This window comes from Hyla sarda, chromosome 11 (assembly GCF_029499605.1).
Source record: "Hyla sarda isolate aHylSar1 chromosome 11, aHylSar1.hap1, whole genome shotgun sequence".
Classification (NCBI taxonomy): domain Eukaryota; kingdom Metazoa; phylum Chordata; class Amphibia; order Anura; family Hylidae; genus Hyla; species Hyla sarda.
The window spans coordinates 87,260,092-87,278,901 of record NC_079199.1 but is presented as its reverse complement, the minus strand read 5'-3'; the positions used below and the strand labels follow the sequence as shown (position 1 = coordinate 87,278,901).

The window sequence follows — 18,810 nt, the reverse complement described above, 5'->3', positions numbered from 1 at the left end:
GATAGAGCACACAGGGATGTCACTGACGTCCCGTGCGTGCGCCCATAAGAGAAAAGCAGAGCGGAGCATCGAGGAGGACGCGCGCGCATGGTAAGTGACCAGCGGGACATCGTCATCTTCAGTGTTCTGACCTCCGCTCCTCAGGTTCTGGGACCTACTGCTATGGCCTATAGGGCATAGCAGTAGATTGTGACCGGGGTCCCCGGACCAGAGGAGCGGTGGTAGGAACACTGAGGCATACTGAGGCAAACAGGCATACAGCCTCCAGCCACACACTGTATATGGCTGAAGGCTGTATGTCTGTGGAAGAACTGTACTGCACCTAATGTGGGAAACTATACTGCACCTAATGTGGGGGAACTATACTGCACCTAATGTGGGGAAACCTTACTGCACCTAATGTGGGGGAACTATACTACACCTAATGTGGGGAACTATATTGCACCTAATGTGGGGGAACTATACTGCACCTAATGTGGGGGAACTGTACGGCACCTAATGTGGGGGAACTAAACTGCACCTAATGTGGGGGAACTAAACTGCACCTAATGTGGGGGAACTGTACTGCAACTAATGTGGGACACTATACTGCACCTAATGCGGGGAACTATACTACACCTAATGTGGGGGAACTATACTACACCTAATGTGGGGGAACTATATTGCACCTAATGTAGGGGAACTGTACTGCACCTAATGTGGAGAACTATACTGCACCTAATGTGGGGGAACTATACTGCACCTAATGTGGGGGAACTGTACTGCACCTAATGTGGGGGAACTGTACTGCACCTAATGTGGGGGAACTGTACTGCACCTAATGCGGGGAACTATACTGCACCTAATGTGGAGAACTATACTGCACCTAATGTGGTGAACTGTACTGCACCTAATGTGGGGGAACTATACTACACCGAATGTGGGGAACTATACTGCACCTAATGTGGGGGAACTATACTGCACCTAATGTGGGGGAACTATACTACACCTAATGTGGGGAACTATACTGCACTTAATGTGGAAGAACTGTACTGCACCTAATGTGGGGAAACCTTACTACACCTAATGTGGGGGAACTATACTACACCTAATGTGGGGAACTATACTGCACCTAATGTGGGGGAACTATACTGCACCTAATGTGGGGAAACCTTACTGCACCTAATGTGGGGGAACTATACTACACCTAATGTGGGGAACTATATTGCACCTAATGTGGGGGAACTATACTGCACCTAATGTGGGGGAACTGTACGGCACCTAATGTGGGGGAACTAAACTGCACCTAATGTGGGGGAACTAAACTGCACCTAATGTGGGGGAACTGTACTGCAACTAATGTGGGACACTATACTGCACCTAATGCGGGGAACTATACTACACCTAATGTGGGGGAACTATACTACACCTAATGTGGGGGAACTATATTGCACCTAATGTAGGGGAACTGTACTGCACCTAATGTGGAGAACTATACTGCACCTAATGTGGGGGAACTATACTGCACCTAATGTGGGGGAACTGTACTGCACCTAATGTGGGGGAACTAAACTGCACCTAATGTGGGGGAACTAAACTGCACCTAATGTGGGGGAACTGTACTGCACCTAATGTGGGGGAACTGTACTGCACCTAATGCGGGGAACTATACTGCACCTAATGTGGAGAACTATACTGCACCTAATGTGGTGAACTGTACTGCACCTAATGTGGGGGAACTATACTACACCGAATGTGGGGAACTATACTGCACCTAATGTGGGGGAACTATACTGCACCTAATGTGGGGGAACTATACTACACCTAATGTGGGGAACTATACTGCACTTAATGTGGAAGAACTGTACTGCACCTAATGTGGGGAAACCTTACTACACCTAATGTGGGGGAACTATACTACACCTAATGTGGGGAACTATACTGCACCTAATGTGGGGGAACTATACTGCACCTAATGTGGGGAAACCTTACTGCACCTAATGTGGGGGAACTATACTACACCTAATGTGGGGAACTATATTGCACCTAATGTGGGGGAACTATACTGCACCTAATGTGGTGGAACTGTACGGCACCTAATGTGGGGGAACTAAACTGCACCTAATGTGGGGGAACTAAACTGCACCTAATGTGGGGGAACTGTACTGCACCTAATGTGGGACACTATACTGCACCTAATGCGGGGAACTATACTACACCTAATGTGGGGGAACTATACTACACCTAATGTGGGGGAACTATATTGCACCTAATGTGGGGGAACTGTACTGCACCTAATCTGGAGAACTATACTGCACCTAATGTGGGGGAACTATACTGCACCTAATGTGGGGGAACTGTACTGCACCTAATGTGGGGGAACTAAACTGCACCTAATGTGGGGGAACTAAACTGCACCTAATGTGGGGGAACTATACTGCACCTAATGTGGGGGAACTGTACTGCACCTAATGTGGGGGAACTGTACTGCACCTAATGCGGGGAACTATACTGCACCTAATGTGGAGAACTATACTGCACCTAATGTGGGGAACTGTACTGCACCTAATGTGGGGGAACTATACTACACCGAATGTGGGGAACTATACTGCACCTAATGTGGGGGAACTATACTGCACCTAATGTGGGGGAACTATACTGCACCTAATGTGGGGAACTATACTGCACTTAATGTGGAAGAACTGTACTGCACCTAATGTGGGGAAACCTTACTACACCTAATGTGGGGGAACTATACTACACCTAATGTGGGGAACTATATTGCACCTAATGTGGGGGAACTGTACTGCACCTAATGTGGAGAACTATACTGCACCTAATGTGGGGGAACTATACTGCACCTAATGTGGGGGAACTGTACGGCACCTAATGTGGGGGAACTAAACTGCACCTAATGTGGGGGAATTATACTGCACCTAATGTGGGGGAACTATACTGCACCTAATGTGGGGGAACTGTACGGCACCTAATGTGGGGGAACTCAACTGTACCTAATGTGGGGGAACTAAACTGCACCTAATGTGGGGGAACTATACTGCACCTAATGTGGGGGAACTAAACTGCACCTAATGTGGGGGAACTGTACTGCACCTAATGTGGGACACTATACTGCACCTAATGCGGGGAACTATACTACACCTAATGTGGGGGAACTATACTACACCTAATGTGGGGGAACTATATTGCACCTAATGTGGGGGAACTGTACTGCACCTAATGTGGAGAACTATACTGCACCTAATGTGGGGGAACTATACTGCACCTAATGTGGGGGAACTGTACTGCACCTAATGCGGGGAACTATACTGCACCTAATGTGGAGAACTATACTGCACCTAATGTGGGGAACTGTACTGCACCTAATGTGGGGGAACTATACTACACCGAATGTGGGGAACTATACTGCACCTAATGTGGGGGAACTATACTGCACCTAATGTGGGGGAATTATACTACACCTAATGTGGGGAACTATACTGCACTTAATGTGGAAGAACTGCACTGCACCTAATGTGGAGAATTATACTGCACATAATGTGGAGAACTATACAGCACCTAATGTGGGGGAACTATACTGCACCTAATGTGGGGGAACTATACTGCACCTAATGTGGGGGAACTATACAGCACCTAATGTGGGGGAACTATACTGCACCTAATGTGGATAACTATACTGCACCTAATGTGGATAACTATACTGCACCTAATGTGGGGAACTATACTGTACCTAATGTGGGGGAACCATACTGCACCTAATGTGGGGGAACTATACTACACCTAATGTGGGGAACTATACTGCACTTAATGTGGAAGAACTGTACTGCACCTAATGTGGGGAAACCTTACTGCACCTAATGTGGGGGAACTATACTACACCTAATGTGGGGAACTATATTGCACCTAATGTGGGGGAACTGTACTGCACCTAATGTGGAGAACTATACTGCACCTAATGTGGGGGAACTATACTGCACCTAATGTGGGGGAACTGTACGGCACCTAATGTGGGGGAACTCAACTGTACCTAATGTGGGGGAACTAAACTGCACCTAATGTGGGGGAACTATACTGCACCTAATGTGGGGGAACTAAACTGCACCTAATGTGGGGGAACTGTACTGCACCTAATGTGGGACACTATACTGCACCTAATGCGGGGAACTATACTACACCTAATGTGGGGGAACTATACTACACCTAATGTGGGGGAACTATATTGCACCTAATGTGGGGGAACTGTACTGCACCTAATGTGGAGAACTATACTGCACCTAATGTGGGGGAACTATACTGCACCTAATGTGGGGGAACCGTACTGCACCTAATGCGGGGAACTATACTGCACCTAATGTGGGGGAACTATACAGCACCTAATGTGGGGGAACTATACTGCACCTAATGTGGATAACTATACTGCACCTAATGTGGATAACTATACTGCACCTAATGTGGGGAACTATACTGCACCTAATGTGGGGGAACCATACTGCACCTAATGTGGGGGAACTGTACTACACCTAATGTGGGGAACTATACTGCACTTAATGTGGAAGAACTGTACTGCACCTAATGTGGGGAAACCTTACTGCACCTAATGTGGGGGAACTATACTACACCTAATGTGGGGAACTATATTGCACCTAATGTGGGGGAACTGTACTGCACCTAATGTGGAGAACTATACTGCACCTAATGTGGGGGAACTATACTGCACCTAATGTGGGGGAACTGTACGGCACCTAATGTGGGGGAGCTCAACTGTACCTAATGTGGGGGAACTAAACTGCACCTAATGTGGGGGAAGTATACTGCACCTAATGTGGGGGAACTAAACTGCACCTAATGTGGGGGAACTGTACTGCACGTAATGTGGGACACTATACTGCACCTAATGCGGGGAACTATACTACACCTAATGTGGGGGAACTATACTACACCTAATGTGGGGGAACTATATTGCACCTAATGTGGGGGAACTGTACTGCACCTAATGTGGAGAACTATACTGCACCTAATGTGGGGGAACTATACTGCACCTAATGTGGGGGAACTGTACTGCACCTAATGCGGGGAACTATACTGCACCTAATGTGGAGAACTATACTGCACCTAATGTGGGGAACTGTACTGCACCTAATGTGGGGGAACTATACTACACCGAATGTGGGGAACTATACTGCACCTAATGTGGGGGAACTATACTGCACCTAATGTGGGGGAACTATACTACACCTAATGTGGGGAACTATACTGCACTTAATGTGGAAGAACTGCACTGCACCTAATGTGGAGAATTATACTGCACATAATGTGGAGAACTATACAGCACCTAATGTGGGGGAACTATACTGCACCTAATGTGGGGGAACTATACTGCACCTAATGTGGGGGAACTATACAGCACCTAATGTGGGGGAACTATACTGCACCTAATGTGGATAACTATACTGCACCTAATGTGGATAACTATACTGCACCTAATGTGGGGAACTATACTGCACCTAATGTGGTGAACTGTACTGCACCTAATGTGGGGGAACTGTACTGCACCTAATGTGGGGGAACTGTACTAAACCTAATGTGGGGGAACTGTACTGCACCTAATGTGGGGGAACTATACTGCACCTAATGTGGGGGAACTATACTGCACCTAATGTGGGGGAACTGTCGGGGGGGGGGGGGGGGGGCGACATAATCAAGCGCTCGGTCTTCCAGGCAGCCTTAATCTGGCCCTGCCAGTAAAGACCCGCTTACAGCTGGCTCATATAGACCAATATCCCTGCTGTGCTCTTGAGGGTCATTACTGCTTTGATGCATGGGGATCAGAAGGGGTTTATGCCCGGGAAATCGACGGCTGATAATATCGGGAGGCTCTTTCTGAATCTCCAACTGTAGCCTGAAGATGCTGTTTGTAGGGCTGTGCTTTCACTTGACGCTGCCAAAGCTTTTGACAGCGTTGAGTGGAACTTCCTGTGGAGTGTTATGCTCCACATGGGATTTGGGCCTAAGTTTTTGATGTGGGTACAATTGTTGTATGCTGCCCCTCGTGCTAGAATTTGGGCTAACGGCCTGCTTTCTCACTGTTTCCCCCTGGGTCGAGGTACACGCCAGGGGTGCCCCTGTCCCCATTTCTATTTGCCATAGCAATAGAGCCCCTAGCAGCACTAATTAGGGCATCCACGGAAAGGCTTCCGCTATGGGGATTTAGAAGAATGTGTTGCCCTAAATGCAGACGACATGCTTCTCTTCCTAGGAGATGTAGGGCATTCCTTTCCCCCTTTGATGCCCCTTACAGAATTATATGGTACTTACTCTGGTCTATCTATCAATTGGGACAAATCCACGATCCTTCCTCTTGACCCCCTCCTTTCTATACCAATTATTGCTAGGGTTGGCCTTCCCGTAGTTGCCCAATTTAAATATCTGGGAGTGTATGTTACTGCCCTCCCCTCAGAATACGTTTCTCTCAATCTTGTTCCGCTGCTAGATCGTAGTTCTCATAAAGTAGTTACTTGATGTAAATTTCCCTTCTCCATGATCGGTCGATCTAACTTAGTTAAAATGGTTATTATGCCCCAGTTTTTGCATATTTTACATAACACCCCTGTCTGAATTCCTATGAAATATTTTCTTAGGATTCAGTCCTTGTTTAGGGAGCTCATTTGGAATGGCAAGCCGGCTAGAATTCATCTTGAAACATTGCAGTGTGGCAAAGAGGCGGGTATTCTATTCCAAATCCTTGGCTATACTTTTTAGCGTCACAAGTTCAACAGTTGAAGGGATGGGCGCAATCTACTACTATGGGGCGTACGGGGGATTTAGTCTCCAGGCGCATTGGTAAAGTGACCCCTATTTATCTGCTGGAAATGGCTGCTCAGACTCGACCCCCAGACCTCCCTCCTACCTTTATCCTTATCTGTAAGGTGTGGATGAAATTTAGGACTCTTATGCACTATCCTTTTTTGTTACATATTCTCCCCTTTGGCATTATCCTGGTCTATCTGAACTATTGATTGTTACCTGACATCCCCCTTTGGATTACTCATGGGATTTTTTATCTCTCCCAGGTGTATGATGGGCCGATTTTGAAGTAATTTGCTCAACTGTGGGAGGAACTTCTATCTCACTCCTTTTTTTATCGTTACATACAATTGCGACATGCCCTTGAGGCGCAGTCTCGGGCTTGTGATTTGACTGTCGGCTCATCCGTAGTGGTAAATGATTTGTTCACTCAGTTCTCTACTAAAGGTGTGATTTCTGTGCTGTATAGGGAATTGCTGTCCTCATATAATGAGGCCTATCCGTTAAGTATTAAGGATAAATGGGAGGTGGATGTGGGTCCCATATCGGATGAGCAGTGGACACAGATTTTAACTATGACCCCGCGGCTTACTGTGTTGTTGGAGGCCCAACGGTGACCCACATTTTTCTACTACATCGAGTGTATCGTACTCCCGCCTTTCTGCATAAGATTGGGGTACAGCCGGATTCCTGCTGTCCCCGTTGTTCCTTGTCCGATGCTCACTTGCTTCATGTGATGTGGGACTGTACTCATCTTATGCAATTTTGACATGATGTTGGGCAGTTGATTAGGCAGTGTATGGTTGCCCGTTCAGTCTGGCTGCCTGTGTCCTGGGATATTTAGATGGGTTAGATGAGGATGGTGGCTTGTACATTGGTATTAGTAGGATTTTATACCAAGCTCATAACTTAATTGCACAGCATTGGTTGCGTGCCCCCCACCTACTATTTCTGAGTTGACTATAAAATTAAATCATATCATTAGATTGGAAAAAGGTGTATATCTTAAAAGAAAAGCCTTATGTAAATTTGAGTCCATTTGGGGACCCTGGATCGATAACCCTGGTTTGCCATCCACTTATTTGCGGAGAACTCCTATGGAGGTGCTTTTTGGTCTCTTTTGGTGCCTGACCACTAATACTGTCTACGTTCTGTTTGTGGCCTCTTCTTGTTTTATCTACATTGTCGTTTTGTGACTGTGTTGGTGTGTTCTGCTGTCTAATTTTCTGCTCTCCATTTGTGGGTTGCGTCTGCCACTTATTGTTGCCCCCTCTTTAGTGTTATTTGATATTACACTTGTTCCCATGTGCTTTTTGCCTTGACCTTGCTTCTTATATGTGGGGTGATTTCTTGTATTGTACTGCATTATTTCTCATGATATTGTTCTGGTATTCCCTACTGTGAATAAAGGACGCAGGGGTTGGGGGGAGGGGGGGGGTTGTTTCTGTGAGGGTGGGATGGGGGTAAGGGGAGGGGGGTGCTTGGGGTCTATGTATGTTTTTGTGTGCTGTTTGTTTTACACAAAAATTGTTTAATAACATTTTCTGATTTAACCCCTTAAGGACCAAGCCCATTTTGGCCTTAAGGACCAGACCAATTTAATTTTTGCATTTTCGTTTTTTCCTCCTCGCCTTCTAAAAATCATAACTCTCTTATATTTCCATCCACAGACCCATATGAGGGCTTGTTTTTTGCGTCACCAATTGTACTTTGTAATGACATCACTTATTTTACCATAAAATGTACGGCGCAACCAAACAAATATTATTTATGTGGGAAAATTGAAAAGAAAACCACTATTTAGCAAGGTTTTGTTTTCGTAAACGTTCCAGTAAAAATTACATGTTTTCTTTATTCTGTGGGTCAATATGATTAAAATGATACCCATGATTATATGCTTTTCTATAATTGTACCGCTTAAAAAAAAATCTCAAACCATTTTAACAAAATTAGTATGTTTGAAATTGCCCTATTTTGACCACCTAAAACTTTCTCATTTTTCCGTATATGGGGCGATATGAGGGCTCATTTTTTGCGCCATGATCTGTAGTTTTTATCAGTACCACTTTTGTTTAGGTTTTACTTTTTATTAATTTTTTATTAATTTTTCTTAATAAAATGTGACAAAAAAGCAGCAATTTTGGATTTTTTTTTATTTTTTTACGTTTACGCCGTTCACCGTACAGGATAATTAACAATATATTTTAATAGTTCATACTTTTATGCACGCGACGATACCAAATATGTGTATTAATAATTTTTTTTACGCTTTTTTGGGGGTAAATGGGGAAAAACGGACGTCTTAATTTTTATTGGGGGAGGGGATTTTTCAAATTTTTTTTACTTTTTTATTTGAAATTTTTTTACTTTTTTTTTATTTTTTTTACACTTTTTATGTCCCCATAGGGGACTATTCATTGCAATCAGTTGACACAGCACTGCTCAGTATTATCGGTGATCTTCTGCTCTGGTCTGCTCAATCTCTGTATTGATCACGGCATCGGAGGGGTTAATGGCGGACATACGCGCAATCGCGAATGTCCGCCATTACCGGCGGGTCCCTGGCTGCTGATATCAGCCGGGACCTGCCGGACATGACGCGAGCACCGCTCCGGTGCTTGCAATCATGTCGGCGCGTAAATGTACGTCATGGTGCGTTAAGTACCACATCACCATGACGTACATTTACGTCCATTGTCGTTAAGGGGTAAAAAAAAAAAAAAAAGTAAATTACAAATCTGTTTAACTTTCTGGCACCAGATGATTAAAAAAAAAAAAAATCCCAGTGGAGTACCCCTTTAAGGCCTCCAGGGAATCAGCCTTTGCTAGCCAAATCCCAAATCTTAAGATGAAGAAGAAAAGGAGATTTTTGTTTACTTTCCGTAAAATCTCTTTCTTGGAGGATCCATTGGGGGACACAGACCGTGGGTGTATGCTGCTGTCTCTAGGAGGTGTGACACTATGGTAATAAAAAAGTCAGCTCCTCCCAGCAGGATATACCCGCCTTCAGGCCCTGAGCTAATCAGTTTAAGTTTAAGGAGGTTTAAGTTAAGTTTAAGGAGGAGACAAACAGGTCAAAGAAAAAAACCAAAACTGTCCTAGAACCAGAAGAAAAAAACATAACTGAACACACCCTCGGACAGAGAACCAAAGGAAACCCCAAAAAGGGCGGGAGCTGTGTCCCCCAATGGATCCTCCGAGAAAGAGATTTTACGGTAAGTAAACAAAAATCTCCTTTTCTCTATCGGCTCCATTGGGGGACACAGACCGTGGGACGTACCAAAGCCATCCCTTGGGTGGGCAGATAAGCAGTCAGGCAGACGGCCTAACCACTGCCACCTGCAACACTTTACGACCCAGACTAGCATCAGCCGATGCGAAAGTATGAACTCGGTAGAACCTCGAGAAAGTGTGCAAAGACGACCAGGTAGCCGCCTTGCAAATCTGCGAGGCCGAGGCTCTATTCTGGAGAGCCCAGGATGCCCCAACAGAACGGGTAGAATCAGCCACAACCCTGAAAGGAGGAATTTTCCCCTTACAGCGATAGGCTTCCGAAATGGCAGACGGAATCCACCGAGAAATGGTGGCCTTGGAAGCAGGTTGTCCCTTACGACGACCTTCCGTAAGGACGAAAAAGGAATCACACTGACAAAACGAAGAAGTGATGGAGAGATAAGATCGAACAGCCCGAACTACATCCGTGTAGTAAGCGCTCCTTAGGATGAGAAGGAGCAGGACAAAAAGACGGGAGGACAATGTCCTCATTGAGATGAAAGGCCGAAACCACCTTAGGCAAAAAGGAAGGATCTGACTGGAAAACAACCTTGTTCTGGTGGATCACCAGAAACGGAGAACGGCAGGAGAGAGCTGCCAATTCAGACACCCTCCGGATGGAGGTGATAGCAACAAGAAACGCCACTTTCCAAGAAAGGAGATGGAGAGACGCCTCTCTAAGGGGCTCAAAGGGTTCACCCTGGAGGGCACTCAGAACCAAATTCAAGTCCCAAGGGGGAGAGGGTGACAGATAAGGAGGAACAGCCTGCGCCACTCCTTGAAGGAAGGTCCGGACATGAGAATTAGAAGCCAGGGGCCGCTGGAAAAGAATAGCAAGGACAGAAACCTCACCTTTAAGGGAAATGAGAGACAACCCCAGTTCCAAACCCGACTGCAAAAAGGAGAGAAGGCGGGGAGACCACCAAGTACGGTGGTAAATTCTTGCGGAGGAGGACTTACGAGCCCTGAGCATGGTGTGAATGACTTGGGAAGAGAACCAACGGGCCCTCAAAACTGCGGTCTCAACCGCCACACCGTCAAATGCAGCGACTGTAAATTGGGGTGGCAAAGAGGACCCTGAGAGAACATGTTCGGACAGAGCGGAAGGCGCAGTGGAGCGTCGTCCAGGAGCCTGACTACGTCGGCATACCACGACCTTCGGGACCAATCTGGAGCTACCAGAATGGCGGGGACGCCCTCTGTTTTGAGCTTCCTCAGAACCCTGGGAAGGAGCGGAAGGGGAGGGAATAGATAGGGTAGGGCAAACCCCGCCAAAGGAATCACTAGGGCTTCCACGGCCAGAGCCTGAGGGTCCCGGGACTTGCTTTCCGCCCAGATGAGAATCTTGGTCACCTCGGCCATGGCTGCTGAGCTGCGAGTGCTGCCTTGTCGATTTATGTGCGCCACGGCCGTGGCGTTGTCCGACTGGACGCGGACAGAACTGGACTGAAGCCGGGACTCCCAATGAAGAAGACAAAGAAGAATCGCCCGTAATTCCAATATGTTTATCGGAAGGAGGGTCTCTCGGGGAAACCAAAGTTCCAGAACCGTCCAATCCCTGAACACGCCACCCCAGCCCAACAGGCTGGCATCCGTTGTAACAACCTGCCAGTGAAGGGGAAAAAATGACCGCCCTTGGAGAAGAATGGGGGAGTGGAGCCACCAGAGCAGAGACTGACAGACCCTGCGAGGGAGAACAATCTGACGATCGAGGGACAGAGGAGACCTGTCCCATTGAGTGAGAATCGCCAGTTGAAGAGGGCGGTAATGAAACTGGGCAAAGGGTACAGCCTCCATAGTTGCCACCATCCGACCCAGGACTTCCATACAAGTGCGGATGGGGACTGAGACCTGGGTCCGAAGGGAGCGGACCCCTGACAGAAGCGCCAGACATTTGTCCGGCGAGAGGCAAATTCGGGCAGAGGCCGTGTCGAAGCGAAGTCCCAAGAAGGTTGGAGACTGGGTAGGACAGAGGACTGACTTGTCCCAGTTGACCATCCACCCGAAGCAATCCAGAGTGTGGAGAGTGACGTCCACATTCTCCAGAGTCTGGGCTCTGGTTGGAGCCTTGATGAGAAGGTCGTCCAGGTAGGGTATCACCGAGACTCCCCTCGACCGTAACAAGGCCATCACTGGCGCAAGGATCTTGGTAAAGACCCGAGAAGCCGTGGCCAGACCGAAGGGGAGGGCTACGAATTGAAAATGCCCCTCCGGAACCGCAAAGCGGAGCTGCCGATGATGGCCTGGAAATATTGGCACATGGAGGTCCTTGATGTCCACCGATGAAGAAACTCCCCTTTTTCCAGGGACACCACCACCGAACGGAGAGATTCCATTCGAAAGTGACGGATGAGAAGATGACAGTTGAGACGCTTGAGGTCTAGGATTGATCGCACAGAAATGTCCTTCTTGGGAACCACAAAAAGATTGGAATAGAAACCCCGGAATCGTTCCCCTTGAGGAACGGGAACGCTAACCCCCTGGAGAAGCAGAGACTGGTGAGCCTCTTGAAATTGCTTCACCAGAGAAGGTGACCGGGGGGACCGGGATCGAAAAAAGCGATCCCTCGGAAGGGAGGCGAATTCGATTCGGTAACCGTTGGACACCACGTCCCTGACCCAAGAGTCCTGAATGTGTGAGATCCAGATGTCTCGAAAAAGTAAGAGACGACCTCCCACCCGAGGAAAAAATGCGGGTGGGGGCCTCACTTTATGCAGAAGTGGGTTTGCAGTTGCCTGATTTGGGCGCAAAACGGCCGGACCGGTTGGAGTCCGACTTCCAAGACGGGCGTGCCCGGAACGAGGGAGCCTTCTTGTCCCGTGAAGGCGCCTGCCCGGACCCTTTGCTGGAGCCAAAGGTCCGAAAGGACTGAAAGGAAGAGGACTTCCTTTGGGAAGTAGGGCGAGCCTTATTTTGAGGCAACAAGGAACTCTTACCTCCCGTTGCCTCAGAGATAATCTCACCAAGGCGCTTGCCAAAAAAGATGGCCACCCGTAAAAGGAAGCTCAGTGAGAGACCTTTTGGAAGCAGCATCCGCATTCCAAGATTTAAGCCACAAAAGAGCGGCGGAGAGCCACTAGGTGACCCACAGCAAAGGCAGAACAACATGCTGACTGCATGGAAGCTGCGCACAGGAAGTCCCCAGGTTTAGAGCATTGGAGAGCCAGGGCAGATAGATCCTCTGGGGGGGATCCCGCTAAGATATCCTGATGGAGCTTTTGGCACCACTCTGACAGGGCCTTGGACACCCATATCAAGGCGAAGATGGGAAGAAGAGAAGAGCCAGCTGCTTCAGAGGCAAACTTCGCTAAGGATTCTACGTTTTTGTCCATGGAATCCTTGAAGGCAGCGGCATCTGCCAGTGGCAGTGTAGTTGCCTTAGAGATCCGGGAGATTGGTGGATCCACAGAGGGAGGGGAAACCACCTTAGTGACACAGTCCTTGTCAAACGGATAACGTTCTTGAATCGTCTTGATTCCCGGGAACCTCTTGTCTGGATGTTTCCATGCAGATTCCAGAATGTCGTCAAAGTCAGCGTGAGAGCTGAACCTTTGAGGTGCTGGCTTAGCACGATGAAAGGATACTCCTGCAGTGACATTCGAAGATCCTGGGTCCTCTAAGTGAAAGGTGTCTCTTATGGCTGTCACCAATGAGTTCACCGTTTCAACTGAATCCGAGCGGTCCTCTGAGTCAGATGCCGGCTCAGAAGCCTCGTCCGCCAGTTCACCAGGAGAATGTGAATGAGTAGAGGCAGTCCTGGAGGGGGGCGACCCTGACCGGGTACGCGGCTCTGGCGTGGCAGAGCGGCGACTCCGAGAACGTCCTCCGGAGGAGCGACGTTTGTTCCCAGATGACGGGGGGGGGGGGGACCCACGAGGGGAACGCCCACGTCTATCTGAAGACTCAATGGAAGAGTCAGACGAGGCACCCCTAGTACGCTTGTGAGAGCGTGAAGTATGTGGAGACGAGGAGCGGGCCCTCTCAGAGGCCCTGCGCAAGGAAGACCCCTACAAGGCGGACACCACTTCCCGGGAGGCCTCAGCCACTGAACGGGAGACTTGGGTCAAGTCAGCCATATACTGGGTCAGGGAAGAAACCCAGGCTGGTGGAGCGGCTGAATCCACCGGAACGAAAGGGTATCAGGGGGTACCAGGGGATCTGGGGGAGCAGTGGAGCAGGCAGGGCAAGTGGGCTCAGCAGAGCCAGGCATCTTGGTATTACAGTGCTTACAGACAAAATAAGTCACTGACGTTCCAGGTTTCTGTTTAGAGGAGGAACAGCGCTGGGTACGGACATAATGAGAAAAGAGACAGGAACTTTCTCACCCTAGTCTGTGTCCCCAGCCAGCTGCAGTGAGGAGAACTCGGCTCCGTGCAGCTAGTGTGTAAGAAACAGGCCAGCCAATAGGGAGAGAGGGGCGTGCCTGAAGCAGAGGCACTAACTAATTGGCCCCTCCTAACTGAAAATCGCGCCCATGGCGCTGATTGGAGGCTACTTCGCGCCTCTGAAGAGCTCCGACCGCCCTGTGGGCGGAGCTATAGACTGCCGAGAAGAAGCTGTAATGGCGCCCGCTCCTTGTCCCGAGCACACATGTCAGCCGCATATACGCTCGGGGAAATAGAGCGGGCGGCCTATACGCCGGCAGAGACTGCCGGAAAAAGTGAAAGTAAGCCGGCCCTGAGAGTGCCCGGCCCGTACCAGCGCCGCGGCTGTCAGCCGCATATAAGGCGCTGCCGGAGAAGTGAAAGTAAGCCGGCGCTGAGAGCGCCCGGCCCGTACCAGCGCCGCGGCTATCAGCCGCATATAAGGCGCTGCCGGAGAAGTGAAAGTAAGCCGGCGCTGAGAGCGCCCGGCCCGTACCAGCGCCGCGGCTGACAGCCGCATATAAGGCTCTGCGGGCATAGTCGCAAGAAACACACACACACACATACAGTGAAGTGCCCAATGTAAAACATAGATTACATGCCCCCTGAGATGCCACTGCTCCCCAGAATAAAAGTCCAGCCCCTGTATAAGCCAGCCCCATAACCTGAAAGGTGGGCCAAAAACAGGGGGTCTCCAGAGGTTGCAAGTCCGTACCTAAGGAGAAAAGGGAGGAAAGTACTTACGTCAGTCAGAAGAATTTACCTAATGGAGTCTTCAGTGAAGTCTTCAGTCAGCTATGCGCGAGCAAGGCGAGCAGGGAAATAGGGGGACCCGGACCCATGAGGTACCAACCCAGGCGCTGACCGTTGGCGAGGGGGGTGAACAGCGCATATACGCAATGTCTGTGCCCCCTTACTCGCAATGGGGAAACAGGGAACCGGAGTCCCTGAGTCCCCACCTGAAAACAGAAAAGAAAAAGGAATAAAAAACTAACACATCCCTATACTAGAAAAACAAAAAATCAGAAGACCTGGTCTGGAGAATTCCAGACCATGTCCACCTCCTTCAGACACTAAGCTTAAACTGATTAGCTCAGGGCCTGAAGGCGGGTATATCCTGCTGGGAGGAGCCGATTTTTTTTATTACCATAGTGTCACACCTTCTAGAGACAGCAGCATACACCCACGGTCTGTGTCCCACGGTCTGTGTCCCCCAATGGAGCCGATAGAGAAAGTGAAAATTTCTCTTACCTGTAATTTTGCTTTCTTTAGATCTGAAGGCAGCAATTTACCCTCCTAATAAATATGATTTTGCATGAATTCAGTCTATTTTATTACACATGGTGTTATTTGTACTGAGTATTTATGCCATGCCTATTGGTACAATATTAATTGTCTAATTGTTTAAATAGAAAATGATTAGGCAAATAAGGAGCAAAATAGAACAGTGGATGAGATTTATTTGGGTTGGAAGAAAACAATCTGTTCTTATCCAATCTAAGGGAAATATATTTACAAGTAAACACAGAACTCAGTTAACAGACCTAGATGCACATTATGGTGATTTACAACTACAAAAATACTGCACTAGCTCATTAGCCAATGTCTCATATTTTATAGTGAAAACCAACACAAATCCAGCTATGGAATAAAAAGAATTCAACTAATCATTGAATACAAAATATTTTCTCATACAGCTGGAATTCTGCAAAGAAAAAAAAATCTTTGCACAAGTCACCCCGATAACAAAGCAGGCACCATAAGGATATTTATCTAATTTGCGCTTCTTACCGTCAAACTTCAAACATGTAATGTCGTTTTTCTCATAATCAACAGAATCGTTATAAAGCGTCTCATCCTTTATGGAGGCAAAAAGAAAATACAGCAGTTTATTCTTCCTGCAACAGATTTCATTTCAGTTTATTGATTTTGCTTTTTGTTTAGAAGAACAGAATGAGCTTCAGAAATCTAATTTCAAGACAGAAACAGGAAGATAATAACCAGGTTTCAGTATTTAAGTCACAGAAATGCAGCTTTCAATAAATGTGGAGCTCAATTAAAAAACAATTGCCAAATGCAGTCTATAAATAAACATGAAATTACGACAGTTCTGAGTAAATTAAATAAACAAAAAAGAAAATAAGCTGCAAAATATTACTCTGGGTGCCAAAGCAATCCCATCATATGATAATTTCAGGAACTGTCCAGAGCAGGAGAAAATCCCCATAGCAAACCTCTCCTGCTCTGGACAGTTCCTGACATGGACAGAGGTGTCAGCAGAGAGCACTGTGGTCAGATAAAAAAGAAATTAGAAAAGAAAAGAACTTCCTGTGGAGCATACAGCAGCTGATACGTCCTGTAAGGATTAAGATGTTTTAATAGAAGTAATTTACAAATCTGTTTAACCTTCTGGCACCAGTTGATTTAAAAAAAAAAAAAAATACCTTTTCCACTGGAGTACCCCTTTAAGCCATATTTTATTTATCCACTTTTCCATGTAGCTGTATGGTTTCGCAAAATCGTTGTGGGGTACATATAAATCTTTGAATAAGGAGATTTTTTAACACTTACCGTAAAATCTCTTTCTCGAAGGATCCATTGGGGGACACAGACAGTGGTGTATCTTGCTGTCTCTAGGAGGTGTGACACTATGGTGATAAAAAAAAAAAAGTAAGCTCCTCCCAGCAGGATACACCCGCCTTCAGGCTCTGAGCTAGTCAGTTTAAGTTCCAGAGCAATAGGAGGAAACCAATAGGTCAAGGAAAAACCCCAAACTGTCCGAGAACCAGAAGAAAGAACATAACTGAACACACCCTCGGACAGAGAACCAAGGAAAAAAAAAAAAAAAAAAAAGGGCAGGAGCTGTGTCCCCCAATGGATCCTTCGAGAAAGAGATTTTACGGTAAGTGTTAAAAAATCTTCTTTTCTCTATCGGCTCCATTGGGGGACACAGACAATGGGACGTACCAAAGCCGTCCCTTGGGAGGGCAGATAAGTAATCAGGCATACGGCTGATCCACTGCCGCCTGCAACACTTTACGCCCCAGGGTAGCATCAGCCGATGCGAAAGTATGAACCCGGTAAAACCTCGAGAAAGTGTGCAAAGACAACCAGGTAGCCGCCTTGCAAATCTGCGAGGCCGAAGCTCTATTCTGGAGAGCCCAGGATGCCCCAACAGACCGCGTGGAATGAGCCACAACCCTGAAAGGAGGAATCTTCCCCTTACAGCAATAGGCTTCCGAAATGGCAGACCGAATCCACCTAGAAATGGTGGCCTTGGAAGCAGGTTGTCCCTTGCCACGACCTTCCATAAGGACGAAAAAGGAATCATACTGACGAAACGAAGAAGTGATGGAGAGATAAGACCGAACAGCCCGAACCACGTCCAGCTTGTGCAGTAAGCGCTCCCTAGGATGAGAAGGAGCCGGGCAAAATGACGGGAGGCAATATCCTCATTGAGATGAAAGGCCGAGACCACCTTAGGTAAAAAGGAAGGGTCTGGCCGGAAAACAACCTTGTCCTGGTGGATCACCAGAAATGGAGAACGGCAGGAAAGAGCTGGCAATTCAGACACCCTACGGATGGAGGTGATAGCCACCAGAAACACCACTTTCCAAGAAAGGAGGCGGAGAGACACCTCTCTAAGAAGCTCAAAGGGTGCACCCTGGAGGGCACTCAGAATTAAATTCAAGTCCCAAGGAGGAGAGGGAGACCGATAAGGAGGAGCAGCGTGCGCCACTCTTTGCAGGAAGGTCCGGACATGAGAATTAGAAGCCAGGGGCTGCTGGAAAAGAACAGTAAGGGCCGAAACCTGACCCTTAATGGAACTGAGAGACAACCCTAGTTCCAACCCCGACTGCAAAAAGGAGAGAAGACGGGGAACAGAGAAGTTCACTGGGGAGAAGTCCTGAGCTTCACACCAACGAAAATAACACTTCCAAGTACGGTGGTAAATCCTTGCAGAGGAGGGTTTACGAGCCTTGAGCATGGTGCGAATGACTTGGGAAGAGAACCCGCGGTCTCAACCGCCACGCCGTCAAATGCGACTGTAAATTGAGGTGGCAAAGAGGACCCTGAGAGAGCAGGTCCTGACAGAGCGGGAGGCGCAGTGGAGAGTCGTCCAGGAGCCTGACTACGTCGGCGTACCACGACCTTCGGGGCCAATCTGGGGCTACCAGAATGGCGGGGACGCCCTCTGCCTTGAGCTTCCTCAGTACCCTGGGAAGAAGCGGAAGAGGAGGGAACAGATAGGGTAGGGCAAACCCTGCCCAAGGAATCACTAGGGCGTCCACGGCCAGAGCCTGAGGGAAGGACCTTCTGATTGTGCCGGGACATGAAGAGGTCCACGTCCGGGATGCCCCAGAGGTAGCAG

The 18,810-nt window shown here is 47.9% G+C and overlaps 1 protein-coding gene across 10 annotated transcripts in view; it reads right to left on the bottom strand.

The window, feature by feature from the left end:
- The window catches only part of HORMAD1 (HORMA domain containing 1), a 124,876-nt gene that overhangs the window by 39,514 nt on the left and 66,552 nt on the right, over positions 1-18,810 (bottom strand). For all 10 annotated transcript variants that reach the window (XM_056546525.1, XM_056546522.1, XM_056546526.1 and 7 more), the window contains one exon: positions 16,230-16,296. In XM_056546525.1, coding sequence (XP_056402500.1) covers positions 16,230-16,296 — 67 coding nt within the window. The remainder of the gene's footprint in view (positions 1-16,229; positions 16,297-18,810) is intronic.